The sequence below is a fragment of the Lonchura striata genome, chromosome 2, assembly GCF_046129695.1.
Source record: "Lonchura striata isolate bLonStr1 chromosome 2, bLonStr1.mat, whole genome shotgun sequence".
NCBI classification, from domain to species: domain Eukaryota; kingdom Metazoa; phylum Chordata; class Aves; order Passeriformes; family Estrildidae; genus Lonchura; species Lonchura striata.
In genome coordinates, this window is record NC_134604.1 from 15,762,504 (window position 1) to 15,787,881 (window position 25,378).

The window sequence follows — 25,378 nt, forward strand, 5'->3', positions numbered from 1 at the left end:
CTATTCCTATGGAGGTTATAATGAGAAAATTCCCTAAAAAGCTAATGGAATCACAAAGTCATACTTATTGACCCTTGTCCCAACATTTACTTATTTATGCTCCTTTGTATGCCATAAAATGCTCCATCTTTCTTTAAAAATAAAAAGTGTTGATTATGGACAAGCCATTAGCTGCCAGCATAAACATAAGTGTGTCTGGAACCACTGCAGTGAATATTTTATGGGAAAAGCTCTGAGTACACTGGTTGAGACTCAGCAATGTTATTAACATTTGTGACATCCAACCTCCACTTTTAGCAGGCATTTTTCTGAGGTGATGGCTCTAAAACTTGCACAGTGAACAAGAGTTTAGGTCTGCCAGTACAAAGTCATGTCACGATTCAAAATGAACACCAAGACCCTTTTGAAAAAACTCTTCAGATAAAAAGAACTCAGATTTAGCACTTAAATGTCCTTTCTTGAATAACTGAACTGGGGATACTAACACTTGCAGAATAGTATACCGACTTGAACATACATCTGCAAGCCTATTGTTTAATTACCTGCACATTTCATTCATTCATAGAAGTGTTTAGCTCTTTTTTTCCAGCACCTACTTTAATATATATTATTATTATTCATTATGTCATATTGAACTTCAGTTTCCTTTTTCCTGGACATTATCTTACACTGCTATTATTAGACTTTACAACTGAAATTAATCTTTTCAGAGGTTTTAGCTGGTCCCAAGGAAACTGTTTTACCTAGGATTACGACAAGCAGAGCTCCAAGGACTGACAGGGTGGAATTTTAATTTTCATTCCAAAATACTCTTCTAAAGATGAACTCTGCAATCCTGTCTGTACAACCAAGGAAAAAAGCCTTTCAAACATTCGTTTCACTAGTTTATTTTCTTCTTTTGTTTACACATCTCCAGACAGGGTATGTGTGAATGAATACAGTTAATACAGGATTTTGGCCAACTTCATGGAATAACAATCTGATATTGGATCACCCAGTTTGATCTGCTAATTTTAAACATTTCACTGTTACCTCTAGAGTGGGTAAGCCTAAGATTTGCAAGGAAAGCAAAGCAATACACAGACAATTTCTGAAGGTAGCACTAATAACTCAGGAACAGCTCATCTGTACTATGTAAAACAGACACAAAAAAAAAAAAAAAAAAAAAAAAGAACAAAACCAACAAAAAAAAAACCCCACAACAAAACCCTGAGAGTTTCAGTATCTTCCAGCAAGGTAGGGAGACATTACAGATGATCCCCAGAAATGGGCAAAACTAGCACCTTTTTTTGTCCCTGAGAACATTATTATTGACTGCAAAGTTTATATTTATAAGGCAAACACACAGAGCTTTTGAAGTCTCTCACTTCCAGCTCTCAAGAGAGTTGTTGCTGTCTTCTGAAGTGTCTGTACTTTCTTTCAGGATTTATGGTTTGGTTGTTTTTTTTTTTCATTTTTAGGAAGAGGATCACATGCAGTATTCTGAAATCATTCCTTTTAACAGTATGTATTAAGAGTCCTGGTTATTTTTATATCCTGTTTATAATCCAGGGTCACATTAGCCTATTTTTTTTGCTGCAGTACTGCACTCATATGCTGTTACTACTCTACAAGATCACTGTCCTGTACAGATTCACTCCTTTTCATAATTTTTTTTTTTTTCAGTTTGGGTTATATTTTTTTCTCTTGAATGTACAAAGATCCATTGGTTTATACTAAAACAAATTTCATTTGCAAGGGCTGACCTTTACTAAGTGATAAAGGCTCCTCCCTGTCTGCACATCCTCCTTCTTTCTTTATTTACTGCTCTTCTGTCAGGTATTGAGTTTATATTTGTTTTCATGTCACTAATGAAAAATGTTAGAATATTGGTGTATAACTAATATCTCAAATTCTGTGATTTAACAGTCACTAAAACTATTTTAAGGTTCCTTAGACCTCAGGGGTTTTTTAAAAACCCATTTGGTAGAAAAAATTAAGCTTAACTGTCAGAAGAGTCAATCACAGTCTGTTATAATATAAAAAAATCTCAGCATATTATTACTGCCGTGGCTTGCCTGCCTGAGGAAGACAAGAAAGAAGAAGGGGATAGGCAATATCCAAGTTACCTTGGTAATTAACGTGCAATCAACTGGGAAAAAATATTTAAATGCTTGGTTTTATGACCAGGCCTGCTTTCCATAAACCAAATAAACTCGCATTAATTATACACATATCAATAGAATCCTTTTCCATAATTTCATTATTTTGCATTCAATAGCTATCTGGTTTAGGCAAGATTAATGAGATGCAGTAATAAAGTATGAGGAGCACCTGTCTAGATAGCAATTCTGCCAGGGAAGTGTACAGGAGTCACAGCAAATCAGAGAGTAAACAAAGTATTGACAATGCTGCTTGCCTGAGATAAGCGGGATTAGAGCCAGCAAAATAGAGAGAGTAATCCTCCCACTCTCCTCAACATTTCCAAGAGTTTTATGTCAGACTCCAAGAAAATCCTTGCTACCCTACAAAGAAGAGGGAGAGCTGTGACTAATTGGGAAGCTGGGGAATCTCCTCTCCAGGAGGCTTTTAAGACACCTTGAACACTGTCAGGCCTGGTTTCTGCATAATCTCCTGCTGCCTTGGGGCAGAGCAGGGGAGATAAATGACTTTTCCAAATGTGAGTTTTATAAAAATCTAGTTACCTGGTTAATGGTGCTTCCCTTTTCTTTTCAAACCACAACTCTAACACCTACGCTTTTCCTGAATTCCCTGAGTCCCTGAACTCATTAAATTTACCATCAATAGCCCAGAGATGTCCTCAGCCAATTCTTTCAGGACTCTTGGAAGAGAATTATTTACACCAGATGGGGAATACTTCATATTCTTCATGTTATATGAATAAATCACTAATTTCTATTTCCCAATTTCAAGCACATTATTTTCTGCCTCTTTCTAAATATAGTTCAATACCATTCACACAAACATTTTTATTCATAATGCAATAGAGAAATTCCCATTATCCTGAGTGTTGTGAGACTTGGGCATTTACCTAACATACTTTTTATTTTCAGTTTTCTACACTAGGTATTTTCTAACATGTGCTAATTTCCACATGTATCCTCTCTTTTCCATTAATGATGAGAAATGTTCATAATTCTAGTTTCTGCTTTCCTCTAATGTTATCTCTAATGTAGGCTCAGCTGTTATCCAAAACTGGCCTTTTGTTACTGATCAGTGATTTCCCCATCAAGAACTTTTAAAAAGAATTTCCCCTTGACCTTTCTTATTCTCATATTTGCACACTCACACAAAAACTTTTAAAATTATCTTCTGATGAATGAGAACTGGCCAGACAGTCCAGTCAAGATACATTCATCTTGTCAGTGCTAAGAAATTTTCAACATTATTAGATGGGGTTATATTGGATAAATGCCTGTCTTTATCTTGGTACTGTTTTACTCCATTACACGAGGTCTCCAGTGAGAATCTTCAAAACCCAATTACCCCACAGCACCATTTTTCTTTCCATACATTACATACAGATGCTTTAGGAATGATTTCCCCTCTTTTCTCATTTGCTTCAGATACGTGTTTCTGTCTTACTGTTGCCTACAACTTCCTGGATAAATGTAATTTGAGATCCTGTGGCTCGGAGAAAACAAGATAAAACAAACAATGGCTCTTTTGGTGGGGGGGGGGGAAGAAAAGTTCCCACTCACCTTTTACATTCAACCTTTTTTCCTAGAACACATTCTTACCTATTTCTTAGCAAGGTCATTTTTAAAATGAAATTAAAATTTATCACATTACAGAGCTAATAAAATGATCCTTTCCATATGCAACGATGCATGTTCTCCTTAGAGGAGAAGGAGAAGGCTGCTGTAACCCTACTGCTCCATCTCTCTATGGAATGGAAAACAACATTTTCATACTCAATGTTTCAGTTTTACTACATTCTTTTTCATACTTTCTTCCATTCTCATGTTAAAAATCAACATGCTTTATGCTCATGTTGTATCATTATTAGCATTGCCAACCATTGCAGACCCCTCAGTTACATCAGTTACACCTGTCTTTCTGAAAGTAGGATTTAAATGAAGATTTTTTTAAAAATTGGCAAGCTCTAAGTTAACTTCAAGGTTTAAAGTTTCCAACCACAAATATATTTTAACAAGAGCATTTCCCTCCCTTACCAATGCCATTTCACTGTAAAAGAAGCATCTGCAATATTTTGAACACCTATCAAAATATCTGATAATCAATTACTGTGAATTACAATTTATAAATACTTAAGACAAGAGTTATTTTCAATCAACATGAATTCTTTCACCCACAAGAAATAACAGCACTATTTTGTGTTCTACTTCTTTCCATTATTTTATCCCTGTCTATAACTCCAGAAAAGATATCAAAGTGGTGGGAGAAATTCAACAATTTATCAGTTAAAGGCATGTAATAACAATCAATAATAGATACAGTCTTCCCCAGTAAGGTGGATTCCAAGTTTTATTTCAGGAATACCAGATGAAGCCTTGGAAATCCACTTGATACATTCAGTGGCACCAAATGCATGGAGAAAATCTGTCAGTGCAGAAACACATGACAATTTCTGCACTGAAATCTTTCTAGGATAGCAGTTACAATTCCAAATTCTATATGGCTGGATCTTAACTACTTATTCTGCCACCCAGAAGCTTATTTTGCTCTAGGACAGCTGTAAACATTTCCTATTTTGAGGTCTCACATAGGCATTTGCTTCTCCCATGTGAGTCTTACTCATCAAACAAGAAAAAATAAAACTACTGAGGTAAAAAGAAAGCATTCTCACATCCAACATAAATGGGTTTACCTCAGAAATAGATGAGGCCCCAAGTTTTCCTCAGGTAATTGTGGAATGGAAAATGAGTAGGTAATGTCCTATCTCTCCTAGCCTGTAACAGAGCTTTTTCCCCAAGAGCAGTGTCAAAGTGATTTCAGAATGATTTTGTTGATCAGTGCACTTTCAGACGGGAAAGCAAGGCAGGAGAGGGTTGTGAAATGCACAGCTCAGCCAGGAGGGATTACAAACTCCCACGTTTGTAATGCACCAGGGGGGCTCTGCAATGTCAGCCCTGCAGGACAGGCAGCCAGCAAAGAACTGAGGAAGTCCTGGCAGGCAGAGGCAGATTGCTCCACTTTAGTGTGCTCCTCTCAAAGAATGAGATGGGAAAAAAGGAGTTTAGGTACCAGGGAAACAATGTTTTCTTACCATTCACTCAGCTTTAAGATACTCCTTTACAGCAGAAAGTGCTGTTAAAATGAAGTGAGATAAATTAATGCTGTTCACAGCTCCAGAAAACACCACCAGACCTGTATTAATTTTCTGTTTTTGGTTTCACATGTGTAATACAAAAAGATCAAGAGCTAATCCTGATAAAAAGAGTCACAAAATGATGATGGGAGCCTAGCTGCCCTACTTCATAATTTTCATTCTGCCTTGAAAATACTAATTGATATTCAATTCACCATCATGTTCATGTCAACAGTAGATTACCGGGCAGCATTTCCTAAATGAACACAAATACCTGACAGTTCTGTCAGCCCTGTTTATTAACCTAAGTATATCTTCATTAGGGAAATTAGAAACAACTGAAATTCAGGCAAACAGATTTATCTTTCCTTGCACTGGTAAATGACTTGTGTGTTGAAGCCAATTCTCTTAGGTTGGGACTAATGCTAAATTTAATATTCTTCACTTTGCTAACTTTCACTTTGTTAACTTTTTTCCTCTGCATTCTTACAAGCAGTTTATTTTCTGTCTTTTACTTTAATACTTGTATTGGGCGGTGATAAAACAAACAAAAAGTTAATGTCGCGATATCCATAAGTGAAAAAAAAAAAAAATACAAAAGCTTTTGGAAAATTATAACAATACCTATACATAACTGTCAGACTAATTATGAAGTTAATAACTCTACGGCTATTGCTCCTATACTCCATACTTTTTGGGAATTCCTCTTCAAGGGGGGTAGAAACTTCCCTCTAGAGTTCATGGGCATAATCAAACCCACCTTAGGCACTCATTCTTCCTTGCCCTGCTCTGATCCAGAGACACAGCCTCTATAATAGTAAAGAATGAAATGGCACTGCAAAGGTTTGCTGCCTTTTCCCAATGAATATCTGGGAAGGTTGATCAGAAATTCCTTTCAACCTCATAATCTGTCTCTTTTTAAATGGAGTGAGAAGTGTGGAGTGTTCCACAGCAGTCCCTTGAAAGAAAGAAGTTTTGAAGAGAACAGCTGATAATGTCACAAATAGGGACTGAGAGGACAGATGGCCACTGCTTACTCAAGTAGTCACTTAATAACCATAATGAAAAATTAGCAGTCTGGTGACTCCAAGTAACAGAACAGACAAATCTTAGGAGAGGAACAAAGGCTGAAAAAACTGAAAAAAAAAAAAAAGTTTATGCTTGACTGGCAGCACAGCCCCATGAAGAGCTGTTTGAGAATCTCTGGCTTAAGAAATAAGACAAGGAACCAGTCCAGGAGTTTTGGCAGAGCCCTTTAGGGTATTGAGGGTGGTGTGTTCAGAGCTGCTTCAGACAGGCTGAGAGCAAGAACTGGGAGTCTGAAACACTCACACAGGCAAATCAGACATGGGAACAACAGTCAGAAAAGTTCCAGACATGAAACACAAAGGAGGGTTCTTCTGCATTGCACAGACCCACCCACTGAAGCCGAAGAGTCTTTACCATTCATTTACACTATCTTCTACTATTTCTATAGTTCAGCCTAACTTTTTAACTCCAGGCAGCTAAATCAGAGTTTACTTACATCCCATCCATATTTTTAAATCATAAAAAAATGAAATGGGGTTGTCATTATTTTGCAGGCAGAAAAGCTACAATGCAGAAAGCAAAGCAAAAATCCAGCCCAGAAATGGCAGATCCTGACTTCCCTGCTTTACCCAGCTAACAGGAAAGTTAAAATTGTCTGCATGAAGTGGTGTAGAGGGTGCGAAAGCACATCTGTTTTCAGTCCCCATCTGCTGCAGAGCTGTACTCTGAACTACCACTCAGAATTCATCCACAAGATGTACAAATTGGCCTCCAGAAATGACAGGACATTTATTATTATCCACTCCAGACCTATGGCATTGCCACATGAACAGGATAAAGTTAGTATTTCCTACTAAAACAATAAGACATGCTCTATGATCTCCCTACTGACCCAGTGTCTTGGTTTCATCTGGGATAGAGGTCATTTTCTTCTTAGCAGCTGGTGCAGTGCTGTGTTTTGGATTCAGTATGGGAATAATAAAGTTAACACAGCAATGTTTGGGCTGTTGCTGGGCAATGCTCACCCAAGTCCAGGAATTTTCAGTGTCTCATGCTCTGACAGTGCACAAAAAGCTGGGAGGGAGCATGGCCAAGGCAAGTGATCCAAACTGGCCAAAGGGATATTCCACACCCTGGAACATCATGCTCCATGTATTACCTGAAGGGTGTTGGCTGTGAAGTGCTTGGGGGCAGGCTGACATTGGACAGAGATGAGCAAGTGAGCTGTGCATCACTTGCTTTTCTTAGGTTTTATCTCTCTTTTTACTTCCAGCTGCTGTTGCTCTTCTTCATCACCATTATTATTATTGTTGTTGTTGTTATATTACATTTTACTTTGCTTCAATTATTAAACTATTCTTATCTCAACCAACACGGTTTTTACTTTTTTTTGATGTTCCTCTCCATCTCACCTGAGGCTGCCCTGTACTTGCAATGTATCAACAATGACACTCAAGAAACAGACAGACAAAGGCTAGAGGAGGATCCTAAGGCTACATTTGTTTGGGTTTTTTTCTGCTGGGTAGAGCTTATGTGGTTAGTAATGACTTAAGCTGTCAGTAGTTGAGGAAAGTCATCAGCAGAGCCACAAGATTTGGGCATATCAAAGCAGAAGCAGCTATGACTTTCAAGTGTGTAAAACGCTCTCAAGCAAATGGATCAGTTTTTCTCCTTTGCTTCTTGAAGTGGTATCTCATTTGTTTGATAAGTTATCTGCCTGAGAAGAGAAATACTTAATACACTTGGCCTTACTTCTGTAGTCAGAAAGTGACCATGATATAGAGAGGAGGAGTTCAGCAGAAATTACATTAAAAAACACTTTCCAGGATGGAACATAAAGGCAACTTGGAAAATGAAGTTAACATTTAGCTATATTACATGTTTTCTTATAATGCAGAACTTCAAAAACATACCAAAATAAATGCAACTCTTAGAAAGCAGAACTGTTAGTCTTGTGATAAATATTCACAGAGCTATCTTATAGGTTCATATTCATGATGTTAAAACTTTTTTATCTCCTTTGATTAAATATCCACACAGCCAGTCAGTTTAATGTTTTTGAGCTTTGTAATTCTCTGTTCTACTTTGTCAGTCTGTCCCTTCTTCCACTAGCTTTTAATTTATAATTTATGGTGTCAAGCACCCAGTTTTCACAGCATGAACATTTTACAGGTACTAGGTCATGCTGTCAAGCTAAAGTACATAGCAACAATCAGCGGCCTTAAAAAATCTTGGTCTCTTTATGTACAGTGGAACATCAACATGAAGGCTAAACTGTTTTTATCAGTTAATCAGGTTTGCAAGACTTTTAACATTATAAACAAATAAATATACAGCATCTTGTCACTTACTTGACAGGAAATAAGTCTGACTATCTAAACAAAGATCAAATTACTTTAAAATACTGGACAGCATGGAGTACCCACCTCTACTATGCAGAGACTTTCAGCTTTGAATGATATACTTTTAATACACATTAATGGAGATTTAAATTTCAAAGATAAATGAAGAGAATGCTATAATTTATGTAGTAAACTGTTGAGTAACTTGGCTCCTATTCCACGAAATATAGTCACCCTTCTTTTTCCTTTAGTACATGAAATAATCTAATTGGATAAAGTAATTTAGACAGGTACAGCATTGCATCAGTAGTCAAGTGCTGGAAAGGCAGCAGCTCTCAGGGACTTAGCTCAAAGCACCACTTCAATGGGCTACTTGAGACTAAAGTGCCTGTTACACAACCCAGTGATGCAGGAGCAATGTCACTGAGGATGGCTGGAGCACTGCCCAGGGACTCTGCAGGCAATGCCAAATATAGACTATATAATAATGCATGCACACTGCCAGTGAAGAAAACAGGAACCTTTATATGTCAATAATTACCACAAAGGAAATGTTTGAATTAAAAAGTGCTTTATGACATTTTTCTTCAAAACTTTTTTTTTTTCACTCTTTTCCCGTTCTGCCTGAAATGTCTGAGCATACATGAAGGCCAGAAACAGTACCATGACTGTGGGGATGAATTACTTTATTAAGCAAAAAAATAGGCAATATTTTAAAAAAAATATTCTTTTCTCCTATCTGAAGACTACAACATAATGAAAATGCTCAGTTTGTCTGGGAAGGCTATCCAGCATACCACAGAATTATAGAATTATAGAACAGTTCAGGTCAGGGGGGTCCTGTACAGATTATCTATTCCAGCTGCACTGACAGGGACACCTTCCACTATTTCAGATTGCTACAAAACCCATCCAACCTGGCCTTGGACACTCCCAAGGATGGGGCAGCCACAACTCCTCTGGGCAATCTGTACCAGTCTTTCACCACCCTTTCACAGTAAAGAATCTCTTCTTTATATCCAATCTAAATCTACCCTCTTTCAATTTAAACCAGAGAGATGTTATGCTGAAAAGCAAAAAAAAAGTCACAACAGAAGGCAGAACTGGAGTTGAAGGAAAACAGGAGAATGCTACACAGTCAGGAGGGGTTCTGAGAAGTGGCAACATCTTTAGAGGCTGTACAGGAAGACAATGAACATTGTTAAAAAAAACATTATTATCCTCTGTGCATCAGGAATGAGGCAGGAGCTGGAAAACGGATGCAGCTAACAGGTTTTGCACAGATTTACTTCCAGTAAAAAAACTTGTCACCACAACTGTAGCTGGAATCCAAAATATATCATCAGGAACTGATTAGTGTAAAATTCTAAATCGCTGTAAGTAACTGATCTGTGTAAAAATCTAAATCAATGCCTTGCAAAATGCAGCAATTTACCAGAACACTAAAACTAAGACAACTGAAGCTGTCTTCACTTCTCATTTCAGACTGCATGGCAGAAGGCTGTCTGCAAGAAGCAAGGTATAATTTTCAATAATGATAGAGCTATTCTGGAGTGAACAACATCCTTGAGAGAGTTAGCATAAATTTAATTGAGACTCTTGGATCTATGAATAGTTTCAGGGCAAGCATTTTTTTACCTTATGTGTGGGGTTGATTTTTTTGCCTATAAAAATAATTACTGAGGATTATAAAGTGTCAGATGGAGATAATCAGAGCTAAAAGGAAACGTTTTATGCTTAAAATTAAATATATTATTACATCTCTAGTTAAAAGAGCAACTATAAAGGGGGATAACATTTAAAATTGAATACAAATTTATCACACAAAATTCATAATCAGACTGATCCAAAGGCCCTTTTCTACTAGAGCTAGCAACCACCATACCTGAGCAATTGGAAATACTATTGCTTTCACTTTCCACCTGTTCAAAATCATTCTCAGCCCATGAATATAATATTTTGTCGTGGCAGGTTTCTCTACGCTCTCCATAATGCAATCAATTATTGTTTAGTGTTGTTTCCCACCACCAATAATGAATGCCTTGATCAGAATCTCAGAGTGCTTTTTTGATTGCCCACAATCCCTTCATTTCCAGTGCTTGCTCTCAATCAGATCAAGTGATTTAAATCTCATACTTAATTTAAAACAGATGAAGGGGGAATTTAAGATGTTTCATTTGTGTAAATACCAAATTTATAACAATGAATATTATCTTTTATATTGCTACACAGCTTAATTTATTTCATCTAAAAGCAATAAAACAAGAGTAAGCACTGAGCAATCCTAATAGCCACGCAAAATCAAATTATGGAAGAAAAAGCTGACATCTGAATTATAATACATTAAGGTAAAATAACAGCTGAATTTGAGGATAATTTCATTCAATGTGACTTCAAAGAAAGCAGTACTTCTTTCAGCATTAATTCAGAATTATACGAACAAAAAAGTGTTTTGAATTTATAAAAAATATTTATGTTTTCTTTTAAGATGGAATGAAGTTTCTGATTGCATGACACCACCATATTGGTACTGAACATTTTAGCTTATCATGTACATTTCATTGTATAAATGACAGAAATAAGTCTGGGTTAGGAAAATAAAACAAGCTGTAGAAGAGTTTTTAGCTGCTTTAAATACAGAGCTAAAGATGTGAGCAAGTTCATAAAAGACATGGTTTTGAGACAAATAGATTTACCTGTGCAATTGTGGTGTAATTCCTCAAAAATAAGTAATGAGACTGATATTATTTGTTATTTAAGTAATTTCCTTATCCAAGAGAAGCTTGGTCTAATGGGATTTTTTGTCATGGAACAGTCGGGAGGCATTGTCAACTCAACTGAAGGATGAAATGCTGTGGTGGGGAGGCTATGGGGAGAGAAGGAATAATTTTCTAGGATAATAAGGAGGGAAGGCCATTAAATATAAAATATCAGACAATCCAAGGGGAGCCAAGCAGAATTCCTTCATGAAATGGGAATCTAGAAGCAGCTGGAGAAGATGAGACATCTGCATATTAACTGCTGACAAGCCAACCAAGGACCAATCCAACAACATGGGAATGAAGCAGAAAAAATCCCAGAAACTGTCCAATATTCAGAATGAAGAAAATACTACTATTGCACAAAGTACCAGTAAAATCCCACCAGCAAAGCTGTATGTGGTTCTGGCCACCTCTTTTTTTTCAGGAAATAGTGAATTAAACAGGATGAAGAATAAGCAAAAGCAACTGTAACTGTCACAGAGATAAAAAATATCTTGAGTGAAAGATGAAAACCACACACCAAAACCCAAGAGAGGTGACTTCTGCTATAGCAGTGAGCAGGATGAAAGATGAGAATGGAAAGGTGTTCTTGAGTTCTGAGACAAAGCCAGCACAAGCATAAATGAATAAGCACCACTCACTAATAAATGCAGCCCATAAATGTATTTGAATTTCACAGCACTGAAGTTCAGAACAACCTTCCAACAGGAGCAATGAGGGAACATGACTTAACTAGATTGAAGATGAAAATTAATAATTTTATACAGCATCACTGGAGGCATTTGATTGTGGGAAGAAAGCTCTTTCCCAACCCTGTGTTACAGAGACCCTCAACACACTGTAAATAATCTTGGCAGGTATCACTATAATGCAAATACAATTCTTTCTCTCAAGAACAATTAAAAAACACTTTCATTACCAGTATTGTTTCAGCAACCTATTTTCCTCACTTAACATGGAAATGAAGCCACTTCCTGAATAACAAACTGACCCTTTCCTGTTGGAAGCCAAGGGTCACCTCTCCCTCCGACCCATTTACTTTTTGTTCACAGTAAAAAGAACTTAAATAATAACAGAACCCTCTTCACAGAATTTCAATACAGACCTCTCCAAACTACTGCATTTATCTTCAACATAAGTGTCCAAAGGGCATAATCCACATTATGGACTAATAGCCTGTAAAACTGCATTTTATGAACTGTAGCAGTTTTCAGCAATAAAAATAGAATCAATGGATTCAAGTTTATAACATTTCTTTCCTACCCTACACTGGAATTAATTTAATTTTTATATTTTTTAAATTATGTACATTTTTAAAAGCACTTGAACCTGTTTGGAGTCTACAAATCTCTATGCTTACAGCTACAGACTGTTGTATAAACTTTTTTATTTTACCACCAGACTAGACTCAAAATTCTGTACATTACAATATTCACATAAGAAAATCAGAAAATGAGATTATTTTTTATCTTCTCATCTTTCTTCCCATTTTCTTCCCCTCCTCTCCCTTATCAGAAATGTACTGTTCCATCTCACCATCTGAATAAAGGATGGCTCACTCCTATTTTAGCTTTAGTCATAAAAATTCATTACTTTAGTGTAATGAAAATCATACTGATGTGCCTCACAACTGCATAAATGTTCTGCTCAAAGAACACTACCTCCGTGAAGCTCACCAAAAATAATTTTCCTTTATTCATAAAGCATGTCACGGCAAGATTATTTCTTCATTTCTTTTCATAGTTTTCTCTTAGTTTAAACCAGATCAAAAAACTTCTAATGTATGTCCCATGCAATAAAGGCCCCAAAACCCAAATATTCCAAGTAATTTTTTTGTCCATGTTGAATAACTGTGAAGTCAACCTGAGCTACTACCTGACAACTCAAATAATTTGGTAATTTGGATGATGCATTCACTGAATTTGGTACAATCACATCCCATCTGGAGATAAGAACACCAGATATCAGAAAAAGAATCACTTGGGTCAGAGAGAGACTCAAGAACACAAAATCACAGTCAAAGGCAAAATAAATTATTCCAAAATTTCTTCAATTCCTATTTCCACAGACTGAACATCAACTCAGTAACTTTCTCCTTTCCTACAGACACTATAGAAAAGAAGACTCTTAACTAAGCAATGCTTAAGTGAAGGGTATTATTTTATATAAACCAAACACTGCATCTTTGAATTACAGTGTACCTTTCATTTTATTTACACAGCTGAGTGCAGTTACAGATGATTCACTTCAGCCATCCTTGTATACAAATTGACATACAGCAAATTATCTTTATGCAGCGAAAATGGCTATTAGGGGATTTTTTTCATTAATTCATTAATTCATTTATTCTTACTTCTGGAATTTCAGGTGAATTACTGGAACCAATTTAAAGGGTGAGTTCCTTACAAAAATGAAGCAATTTGATTCCAGCAACACCAACACACATAGTTACTAACCACACTGATGGATGGTAAGGAAAGCTGTAGGGAACACTAATGTATCTGCTAACAAAGCACATTGAAAACTCCTGTTTTGAGGTATCTGTACAAGTGAAGAATATACTTAGGCCAAGTATCTTCACAGGGTTTTAAGAATGACATTTTTATCAAAAGGCCACATTTCACATTTACTCAAATAACATGGAAATAATACTGACAGCTTGGGAGAGGAAACAAAGACCAGACCAGGATCTCTGTCAATGCAACCACCCCACGATTTAGTGATTTTAGCAAAACTTGGAAGGGGTATTGTGGACTCATCTAAACACTTAAGCAATTCAGAACTTCATAGAAAAAGAATTAAACAATTTCTGTTCCACATGAAACAAACTAGATTATAAACCATCCAGCCCTCCACGCTGAAGCCTGAACAATCAGACGAGCTATATGGTAATTTATCCATTAACCTTTACAATGTGTGTCCCATGATCCACCTGAACCACAAATGGAGGGATAAATGCAAATCAAGAAGAACACTGTCTGTTGTCACTACATTTAACATAATCTATGTGCAGTTCTAAATGTCAACATCTAATCAAGCCTAATCTATTATTGATCATCTTTTTTGTTTTCAAAATATTCATCTATGACACAAATTTCCATCAGCTTTTATTTCTTCAGGCACTTTTCTCAAGTATAAAATGCATTTGTCAGATGAGAGCTATTGAAAAGAATTTCCTAATTTGCTTTAAAGTAATGGAAACCTACTAATGATAAGGCCTCAGGGCATTACTTACAATCCAAACTACTTGTTATAAAATTTGTAAGTGTTAATAATAAAATTATTAGTGGTAAAGTTAATAGGATAAGCATTACTGGAACTTTTCATGTACTAAGTGATGCTGAAGGGATGCCATGAGAAAGTAAAAGAGCAGCAAACTCCCTACAAGTGTGACCTCCATTGGTCTCCTCTATGGTATTGTTGTTAATGAACTCTTTGAATTTCCAACAGAGTTTTTTACTTTTGAAACGTGGAGTTTAAATATGGAGCATGCAAGTTTCAAAATTCCTTTGTTGTTTAATGTAAACTACATGTAAAGTGAAGATTTGCATTATCATCTAATGCTGACATCCTGGAAGATGGCAGCTCTCTTGCGTTAAGTAATTCAGGTGATTTAGTAGAGGATTGCACTGTCAGTCTAAATAAAGCACCCTAGGTAAGTCATATGTGAAGAGGCAAAGAAAAAAAAGTGAAGCTTTCAAAGTATAGAATTTCTAGTAGGAAAGTTTGTATTACCTACATTTTTCCCCTAACGGGATTATCAACTCCCACATCCAAAAGTCAGGAAAAGGCAGAGCTGAAGTAGTCCCTGTGGCTCAGTCTTCATCAAGGAGAGTTAGTTCTCTTGACAGTGGGAGTCAAACAGCCCCCTGGGCCAGCTGGCCAAGGCTCCTGCTGGGAGGTTCAGACCCTGCCCTCAGGAAGGGCTTTAAGAGACTAGGCACACAAAATGGCAAGAAGGTTTCAGGTCTTTATTTGTGTGGTACAAACCTATTTCATCTGTAGTCAGCATTTTGAGAAACTGAATTTTGATATATCACAGATTTTTAAAACAGGAAGACCGCATTCCTAGCAGAGAGTTAGGACATGAAGAAAAATAAGTTTCACTGAAGACTACACTGAAAGCCAAGGTGCCACCTACATCTAAGCACATCAAAAACTAATTATTTGGGATTTGCACTGGGTGTCACACACTAGTCATCTAAACTAAAAGCTTTGGCCTTTAACTCTTCTCAGATCAGTGCTAATACAGACACGAAGGCTTACTCAAAAGAATATTGTGAAATTAGTAGTTTTGAAGAGATCCAACACTGAAAAAAGAACTCTGCATGCAACCTAAAGTTTGCACAGAACCTTGGATTAAACAACAGTGACAAAAAATGCTGGATTCCTTCCAAACACCAGCACTCACCTTTCTACACTAGACAAGATGTTCTTTAGATAATCATTAGAAAAACTGGAGTATATAACACCATTATATTCATCTGCATCAAGAGGAACCACTAAAATGGCATAGAATACCATCTGATTTCCTGGTTGCCTTTTGTAATCCCAGATTTATTTAGATGAAGCTTTTATATAATACTTGTCTCCAGTGGACCATTTTTCCTCTGTGTAGTGCAGCCAATCACTCCGCCTGCTTTGAGAACACCACCTTACAAAGTCAAATTCTTACCCGTGAGATGTGTATCAAATTTCTTAAGAGAATTGGCTTAACTCTTTCTGAAATTCTGTGTTTGGAAATCTGTAACTTCATGACTTTTTACCACATACCAAAATCACAGGGTAAGCATTCCTACATTTGTCTCAACAGCAACAGAGTTTGGGTTCCCATCACATCTGATGGAAGCTAACAGAGAGTTTGTCTGAGAAGCTCTCATTACTTTTCTCCATTACTAAATGCTAACAGTATTCATATTTACCTAAATTAAATGGTCCTCTAAAAAATAAAGTCCACTAAATTAAATTATTAAATCTAAAATAATCCTCTAAGGGGGTGTTTAGCAACTTCTACAATACAAACAAAAGCAACCTACCAGAGACAAAGGTTTTACATTTCCTTTGCTTTCCTTTTCAAAGGTCTTCAGCAGCCACACACAACTGAGAGCAAAAGACTGTGCATTTTTGTATGGTCACACTTTGTTTAGTAGAAAGTGCTGAATTCTAACCACCTCAAAACGTGATGAATCCTTCATCCAAATATTTTCCATGCAATCAATTTCCAGCCACGAATACTGGAAGCACTACAGAAGGAAATTACCAGGACCCCTTTGATTTTTTTTACATGTCCAAAATATATTTAAACAATTCTAAGTGTTAGCAAATTCTTTTTCCTATAAATTTTGTTTTAAACCAGCAAGTGAAACCCACTGATAAAATTAGCCTGGGGACATTCAGAAAGAGTCTCACTTTTGCCCAGATTAAAATGCTAGTGCATTATCTTATGGGATGCTTTCTAATTTGTTCTTTTATTCCTTTATTTTAAGCAAGAAGCAACCAGCAGTCAGAGAATACAAATTACAGCAGCAAGTGCACTCTTAACCAAGGGTCCCCAGCCAAAACAAATCACTCATTACATGCATCAATGATAGTTTGCTGTATGTGACTTTTCCCCTTTTGTTCTAGGTGCAGAAGCCATTAAGCAGATTGAGGCAGTGGAGCTCGCAGCAAATTCACCTTTTAACTGTGTTCTCATTGTGTGTGTGCACCTCCACAGGGGGTTGTGCCTGCTGCCCACCTTTCCTTCTGCACTGAAGTGACACAGCGCTGTTTCAATCTAAGCCCTGTGTAATGTCAGAAACATGTTGGCATCAAGGAAAGCTGTGCTATCAGTGCAGTTAACATTCCCATAGATTGAAATGTTCTCTCTGGATTAATGTGTTTATGTCACTGCTTCTCACCTAAGTATTGCCTGTGCTGTCCCACCTCTCCTCATTAACGGGATGCTGCTCCTCTTGGAGAATCTGTCAGCAAACACCAGACACCTTCAAAGAGTGTCTGGGACTCAGTCAACTAACAGCAAACAAAACCATCTCTCAGGAGGAAAAAAAATCTGTCAGCTTCTCAGAAATCTACCTAAAAACAAACCAGGAATTTCTACTTAGAGGCAAAATAGATGTTAAATCCTCTGACTGTTCTACAGAAAGAAAATTTTAATTTCTTTTCATGAAATTTCCTTTCACTTATTTCATGAAATAAGTGCTTTTGAATTTTAAAGACCTGACCCTACTTGACTATCAAAAGAAATGTCAATACTACAGCAATACTACAATATTACAGCATTTTTAAAATCTAGTATTAATTTAAAGATCAAAATACCCCTTTCTTTGGAAAACACAGAACAACTTTTGATTCTTTATATATTTAGAATGAGAATAGACCCATAAAAGAAAGTAATAGTAGCTACTGGTTTGAAGGTGGAGGAGTACTACGACCTACTGGAAAACAATTGTTTAAAGAGCAGAAAATGGGTTTGTACAATATCATAAACCAGAGGTGGAGAAAAACCCATGCATTGTTTGGGCGGAGGTTTTTTATCATCTATAAAATTATCTACAGCCTCATTGAAATACCTTCATTTATTAAAATTAACAAATCTCTAATTATTAATTATCAAGGTATTCAGCAGGTTTTTTTTAACAGGATGACAGAATTTAGTCCAAGTGAGAGAAATGCTGACTTCAAGAAGTATTATGCTGTATGGGTGAGACAAATCAGCAGAACTATTGACTAGAAAAATCTTTAGGAGGTTTTGGTTTGGGTTTTGTTGAGACAATTTTGTGTTTTGTTATGGTTTGGCTTTTTGGGTTTTTGAATACAATGGACTAGCCAGCTTTAAATATAGAACATGCAGTTTATTTAAAGAAAAGATTGGTCTCTAAGCTTTGCTCTGTACCACATTAAAATTAGTACTGAGGTCACAAATGGCTGCTGGATTAACTGAAGTGACTTCTTCTTAATGATTATTTTGAACAGACTGATTCTTCTTAGATGTGGGAATGATCAATAGCTGACCTACACAAAAGGAGTTGCAATATTGACAATGAAACCATCCTTGGAACTAAAATAAGGATAGACGGAATAAGCCTAAGGAAGACTGAAGGGATTATGAGAAACAAACGAGGTAAAGATAATTTCACTGTTTAATTTTAATCATTTTTGTATGGCTCAGAAAGAAATCCTTCAAAAAAAATCATGTTTTTATCACGGGATAGACATATTTTCAGCAGTACTTCTCAGTTCTAACACCTTATCATAAAGACTGACATATCATTTACAAGTTAAAAACCAGCTTCTGAAGGCAAATTGTTCACAACAGATAGTTTTTTGTTGACCTCTCCTGCATTATAACATGGCTTCTGGGGGTCTGGATAAATTATGGATAAATAATTCATCCATTTTATCATTCTCTCTGTCACAGAGTTCAGTATGTTAAGGGGCATATCAAACACAAGGCCAGCCTCATCTTTGTGTCAACATTACATTGGGGAAATCCAAGGATCCTAATGAAACATTCCAGCTAACACACACAGCTGGAATAGGAATATATCCTAACCCAGCTATACTAAACTGGGATATAGGGAACAATAAAAGGCTTCCCATATTGTAGACATGCATAATTTTTGCAATAGCCCTCATCAGTTAAATGAGATTTTTAAACATTAAACTTCTCATTAAAAAAAAAAAAAAAAAAAAAAAAAAGAGCCAACAAAATGGATATTGACTTACTGTGTATCTTACTGGCAAAGAACTTGCTGAACTTTTTGACTTTTCTAAAATTCTCAAGTGTATATTTTAACACCAGGTACCCTAAACAGCCCTCAAGCAGAGTTAAGATCTAAAAGTATCTATTGGCAAAGACAGATGAGGAGATTTTAAGAAGAAAAACTCAATTTCCTATATGCTTCTTTCTTCTCTCTTTTTCCTCGGTAAACTTTTTGACTTCTCAGAGGAAATTAAATCTGACCAGAGAGTTAAATTGGTAAATTTCAGGGAACACTTCAGTTCCTCTGTGGTATTTTCACTCCTGCAAATTACATGAAAACTGCTGTACCAATTTGGTTTTAAACTGTGTCTGCTTAAGCTATGCAATTCTTAATATTTAGTATTTCCATGCCAATAATTTCATTTGTCAAAAAAAAAAAAAAAAAATATATCCAGACAGCCCTCAGTACTGCCATATACAACACCAGGAATGTTTCCTGAACCATTAATTGCAAATCTGTTCATTTTATGGCATACAAATGGAGGCTCTGGGATAACAAGTCATTTCATGCATATCTACAACTGCAGAGGTTCTCAGGCCTTCATTACCACACAAGTCCATATGGATGTGGGATTTTACACATGGGTAAAAATATTGATAAAACTTTCTTAAGAACTTGAAACTAAAATATTATTTTGCTAATGATTTTATCTATATGCTGAAAAGGGAATGACATATTTACTGCAATGGCTTTGTTTATTTAACTTTCTCATGTTTCTGTAATGATGTAAATGCTTATTAAAGTATCAGCTGGACAACTGAACATCAGAATTCCCCAGGACTAGCACAACACAGGCAGCAGCACAGCCTTTCTACATTACTTCAAGTCCTCAATGTAAGAGAAATTTCCTAGCAGTAAAACATCAGCTTCATTCAGAGAGAATTTCAATCTCTCCACACTTAGTCCTTGGTCTCCTTATTGCTACAGAAAAAAAAAAAAAAAAAATCTGAATTCTGTATTCAGAAAGATTGCCTAGACTGCACTTCTATGAAAATAAATATGTGAATGAAAATGAGCCAACTTCTTTGAACTGATGAATGCCTCAAGGTCATTAGTAATCTACCTGATATTTTGCTACCAGAATCAAAAAGCTTTATTACCTACTTCGAGCCACCCAATTTACATCAAGTGTAATCATTATGAAAATAAAGGCTGTATGAATTTCAGAACTGACATTTGACAATATTTCTTACTTCAACTTCTTTTTTGTAAGAGGAGAAAAATGAGTGTAGGTGCCTTTTAGAGGTATGAATAAAAAGACCATGCTTGCATAACCTGACAAGAAGTAATGATACCTGGAAACTGAAAAAGCAACAGCTTCTTTACACCTCACTGATAGACATGACTCATTATAAACTCTGCAAGTTCTATAATTGGCTTCAGGAATTAATTGTCTGGTGATACATAATGGCAGACACAACCTGAAAGGAGACAGGGTACAGAAACTGTTTCTGGTTGACATATACATAGAAACAAATATGGTTTCTGATTTTTATATATGTAGAAACTTTTATGTGTGCATGCTTAGCACAGGAAACTGTTGAGCCATTACCTGGCGTGACCTTTATCTTGAGAGCTCCCACAAGTTTTGCACAATGAGTGGCACAGGTCAAGTGCTGTGATCTGTAATTTTGGGTCTGACAGCAATTGCCCAGTTCGAGGTGTTCTGGCAAGCGAAGAACAAAGCTACACCACAGCATGCTGAACCTTCTCGCACAGCAGCCTGTTCATACTGGATGTGAGGGACAACCACTGAAAATGTGTATGAACATGCAAGCACTCAAGCTCCAACATTAATTGAGCCCTCTGTTCCAAGCAGTTCTGCCACACACTGCAGTGGTTACTCCTCCTGTGCCATTCCAAAACCTACAGCGTTTTTCTGAGCAGTAAAAATTAGCCCTTGGCATGGCCATAATATGTTTTTGAACTGACCACTCCATGAAGATGAATGAGTAAGTTCACTTCTCTGCCAATAGTATTGTTTGTGCCTGCCTCGCTGCAAATTCTCTAAGACACCACACATTGATTTACTGGATGAAGAATGACAAGCTAAGAGCCTTACAGCTATATATATAAAAATAATATTTCTTTCTGTTTGACAAGACCAAAAAAGATTAATCCAAACATGGTTATAATAACAATTTGTAAGACCAGAGTATATTATTTTTCTGAAAATCCCTCCTTAATAACAGAAAACAAACCAGTAAGAATGAAGTGGAAGGGCTGTCTGTTTACCAAGTCAGATTAATAAACCTATTCCCCTTCCATCCTTTTCACCAAGAAAACAAGACATTCCTTTGCAATCTACTATTAATGCTGGTATGTTTCTACACACAGAAGATTAAATATACCAAATAGCAAAGTTAATATGTCATTATAATAATTATTGGAGAAAATGCAACAGCAATTCTTGCAAAGATGTTTTCAAGACATGCATGCTGAAAATATCACTTCAGAAAAGTTTAAAGAAGTTACGTTTTCTCGCAAGATCTTAAAAAAATCTTTGCAGCTGCAATTCCAAGTATTAGTAACTGGCATTTTAACCCTCCACATTTAAGTGTTTACACAATGGGCAACTTCTTTATTGTAGTAATTTCCTTTCCTTCAATTCCTGGATTTAGAGGAAGTTATCATTAAAAGCAGATTCTTTTTGCTAGCATTTTATTAACAAGGTGCGGGGGGCGGGGGTGTATGTATGAAAGCACCTGTATTAATTCAATCCATTTTCAGTTCACTTGGGTTTTGTTGAGTTATATTCATTATTTGATTTCTACGGTGATAGGGCAGTACCAAAGGTAAGAGGCTACTGATTTTACTGAAGTTTGGAAGCAATGTGCAGAAGAAGAAGTTACTCAGAAGTTAGGAAATTCACCAGTACTCTCTGCAGCCAACACCACAACACTGGGACTTAGGAAAACTTTTATCAAGAAACCACTTCAAACCCAACAGACTTTCGGCAACTGTCTTCCCCATCATTTAAAAACGCTATTAAAACACTACTAATTTAATCCCAGAATATCAAATACTAGTTTAGAAACCTAAACTAAATTGCATTAATTGATAAAAAGCTTTTGATGCTTTTATGCTCCCTTAGCTACTCTACAAGACCAAGAATCTCTTTTTTAAAAATCACATTCATGTGTGGTGTTAGGCCTTGTGATAATGCAGCAGACATCAGAACGCACTAATGCCTGTGACATTAAAGGAAAACTATGTTGTGCCACTGTGAGAATCTGATGTCTTCCAAGACATAAGATAGGGCAAAAATCAGCCTTGATGTGATTGTAGGATCTACAATTACAGACTGGAATTAATCATCACATTTAGCATGGGAGAAGTAAAGGAATCATACTAACTTGGAATGTCCTTGCCATAACTCATCCTGATGGCACAGGGCCTTTGTGGCCATACTATAGTTCTTCCCTGTTTTCTAGAGATCTTATTCTCTGATTTTACTGTTACTGAGGTCGATACAAAGAGCACTGAAAACAGACTGCAGAACAAAACTGAAAACACACGAAATATATACTTCATAGTACTCCACGACTAAACCCAGCTTGTTTTCTTTCAGCGTTACTTTCCACCATTGCCAATTTCAATGCTCCTTTCAACATAGCAGGTAAAGCAATTTGTCAGCAGCAACATTGAGAGCTACCCTTCAGTTCCTGTATTTTCAGTCACATAACACTAAAACATCAAAAAAGCCAAATTGTAGAAAAATAATGTTAAAGGTACAGAAGCCTCTCATGCTGTGGGAATAGATGCATCCACTGCAACTTAAATAGACAGATGTACATAAAACAAGGAGTTCAGGAAATTCTCTGCTCTATCCAGAGGCTTGGTAACATGCAACATGATGTTTCATAATAAGGTCTGGGCTCTTTTTTTAAGTTCTTCCTAACAAAATACTGTATCCTCTGGGCGTGCTATGCATTTTTATTCCTATGAACAGGATGATTCCCTACTTAATCCAGAGGTAATTTTCTAAAACACACACCTTACAACCCTTAAAATTAAAACATCGTCTTCGGTGCGACCTGATGAGCATGCACCTGTTACAAAGATTTTGAATGGGTTTTTTTCAGACAATCAACCCAGAGTATGCAGAAATTAAGTGTTAAGGGCAGTCAAGCACCTTTGAACAGTTCGCTCACCAACAGCAATTCCCCCTAAGGCAGATGAGCCTTCTCAAACCCATTCTATAGGATCTGCATTCGGCAGGACCGAAGCAAACCTTAAAACCCAGACTTCAAATAAAACGATACTACCGCTCCACCTCGCCGGGAGGCAACTTTCGCTTCCCTCCTCTCACTCCCACGCCCCAGCGGCCGCAGGCGCCCGGGGCGACAGCGCAGCGCTCCCGAGAGCCGCGGAGCTATCCCCGGCGGGGGACGGCAGCGGAGCCGCGCTGCTCCTCCGGCCGCAAACCCCCAACTTTTGGGGCAGGCAGGACGGGGTGGCCGCCGGGAGGCGCCCGGTCCTGCATCCCCGCGGCCGGGAGGTGCGGAGCCGGCGGCCGCGGGCGCGGACCGCTCCCTCCATCCATCCTCTCCCAGCCCTCGGCCGCCGGAAAGTTGCGGGCAGCCCTTCCCGCAGCGCACCCGCGGCCGGCCGCACTCACCGTGGTTGCTGGCGACGTGCCCGGCGGCGGCGGGGCGCGCTGTCAGCAGGGGGAGGAAGAGGCCGACTGTCCAGAGCAGTGCCCTCACCTCACTACACCCCATGGCTGCAGCCCGCCGAGGCTGCCCGCGCTCCCTCAGGCCGGCGAGGACCGCCGCCGCCCCGCCGGGCTGCGCTGCCTGCTCTGCCGCCCGGGGCTGCGCGGGCCGGGCTCATCCACCGCCCGGCTCCCGGGGCACGGCGGCAGCACGGAGGGCGAGGGCGGGCGGGGGCGCCGGGACCCCCGCAGCCGCCCTGCCGCGAGGGGCGGCGGCGCCGGGGACGGGGAGAGCTCCGGCAACTTCCAGGCGGCGGCGGCGGCGGCGGGGGTCGCGCCCCGCTCCCTCCGCCGGCTCGGGCCGGTGGCGCCTTCAGCCCCTCAGGGGCGCTCCCGGCAGGCTCGGCAGCCTCCTGTGGGCAGCAGCCTCCTCCCGCGGCCGCGCCGCACGGTGGCCCGCATCCCCGGCCGGAGGCAGCGCCGAGGGGCTTCAGGTTCCCCAGGTGGAGCGCGACGCGGACGAGAAGGGTCGGCGACTCCTCCTCACGCTCCCGAATGCATCACGGAAACTTGCAGGGCGGCATCCCCGACCCTCCACCGCTGTGCCGCTCGCCCCTCTCAGTCAGTCTCTGTCTCTCCCCCTCTGCCGCGGAGCAATCAGAAAGCAGGCGGCTCTGGTGTGATGCTCGCTGCTCCCTCCTGATTTGCGTGCCGCGCTGCCGGCTGCAGTTTTTTGGTGCCGCCGCTCCCCTGCCGCCCGCGGAGCGCTCGCTCGCCCCCTCCTCCGGCCGCGGGGCCGCCCCGCTGCGCGCAGCCCGGCGGTGCCGGGTCCGCCGGGAGCCAGCGCGGCCCCGCGCCGGGGGCGCTCCGGCACTCGCGCCCCGCCAGCCAGCGGGCGGCCCGGCGCGCCCGGGGGCAGCGGGGGAGGGAGGGAGGGAGGGAGGGATGGAAGGAGAGCGTCGGAGCGGCGGCCCCTCCTCAGCCGCCCGCCCCAGGGCAGCGCGGGGCGCGGTGCGGAGCGTGAGGCGGGCGCGGGAAGCGCCCCCTCGCTCGGCGCTGCCGGCGGCTCCGGGCCGAGTGCGGGCTCGGCGCTAGAGGGGGTTCGCGGACAAGGCACGGGCGGAGCGCAGCCCGGCTCGGGAAGGGCCGCGGCCGCCGCTCCCAGGGGTGCGGGCCCCGCCCGCGGGCGGCGGCGGCTCCCGGGACAAGGGACCTGCCCGGGGCGGCGCTGCGCTGGCGCTGCTCCGGGAAGTTACGGCCAGGGGATGCAAAGGACAAGCGAGCGTGAGCCGGCCGCGTCCGGGCATCCCCTGAATCCTAGAACAGCTACTCTTTTTTTTTTCTTCTCCTTTTTTTTTTTTTTTTTTCCTGAATTAATTTTCTGCCGGGTACCAAGAGGCTGTGCAGAGCTGGGGAAGCCGCCTCGGGTGTGGGTGCGCTCATCTGAGCTGATCTGCCGACTGCTCACATACCCCCGCACAGGTGCGCCGGCACCTGGGATGGGCGCCCTGTGGAAGTGCCGCACTCCCGCCGCGCTCCGCATCCCGGCC

The 25,378-nt window shown here is 39.5% G+C and overlaps 1 protein-coding gene across 4 annotated transcripts in view; it reads right to left on the reverse strand.

Annotated features, from left to right (window-relative positions):
• EPHA6 (EPH receptor A6) overlaps window positions 1-23,990 on the reverse strand; it is a 382,744-nt gene extending 358,754 nt beyond the window's left edge. For 3 of the 4 annotated variants that reach the window (XM_021550127.2, XM_021550126.2, XM_021550124.2), the window contains exon 1: window positions 23,793-23,990. In XM_021550127.2, coding sequence (XP_021405802.1) covers window positions 23,793-23,895 — 103 coding nt within the window. In that variant the 5' untranslated portion in view covers window positions 23,896-23,990. The remainder of the gene's footprint in view (window positions 1-23,792) is intronic. The other variant, XM_021550125.2, reaches the window with a different exon arrangement.
• Window positions 23,991-25,378: the final 1,388 nt, after the last annotated feature.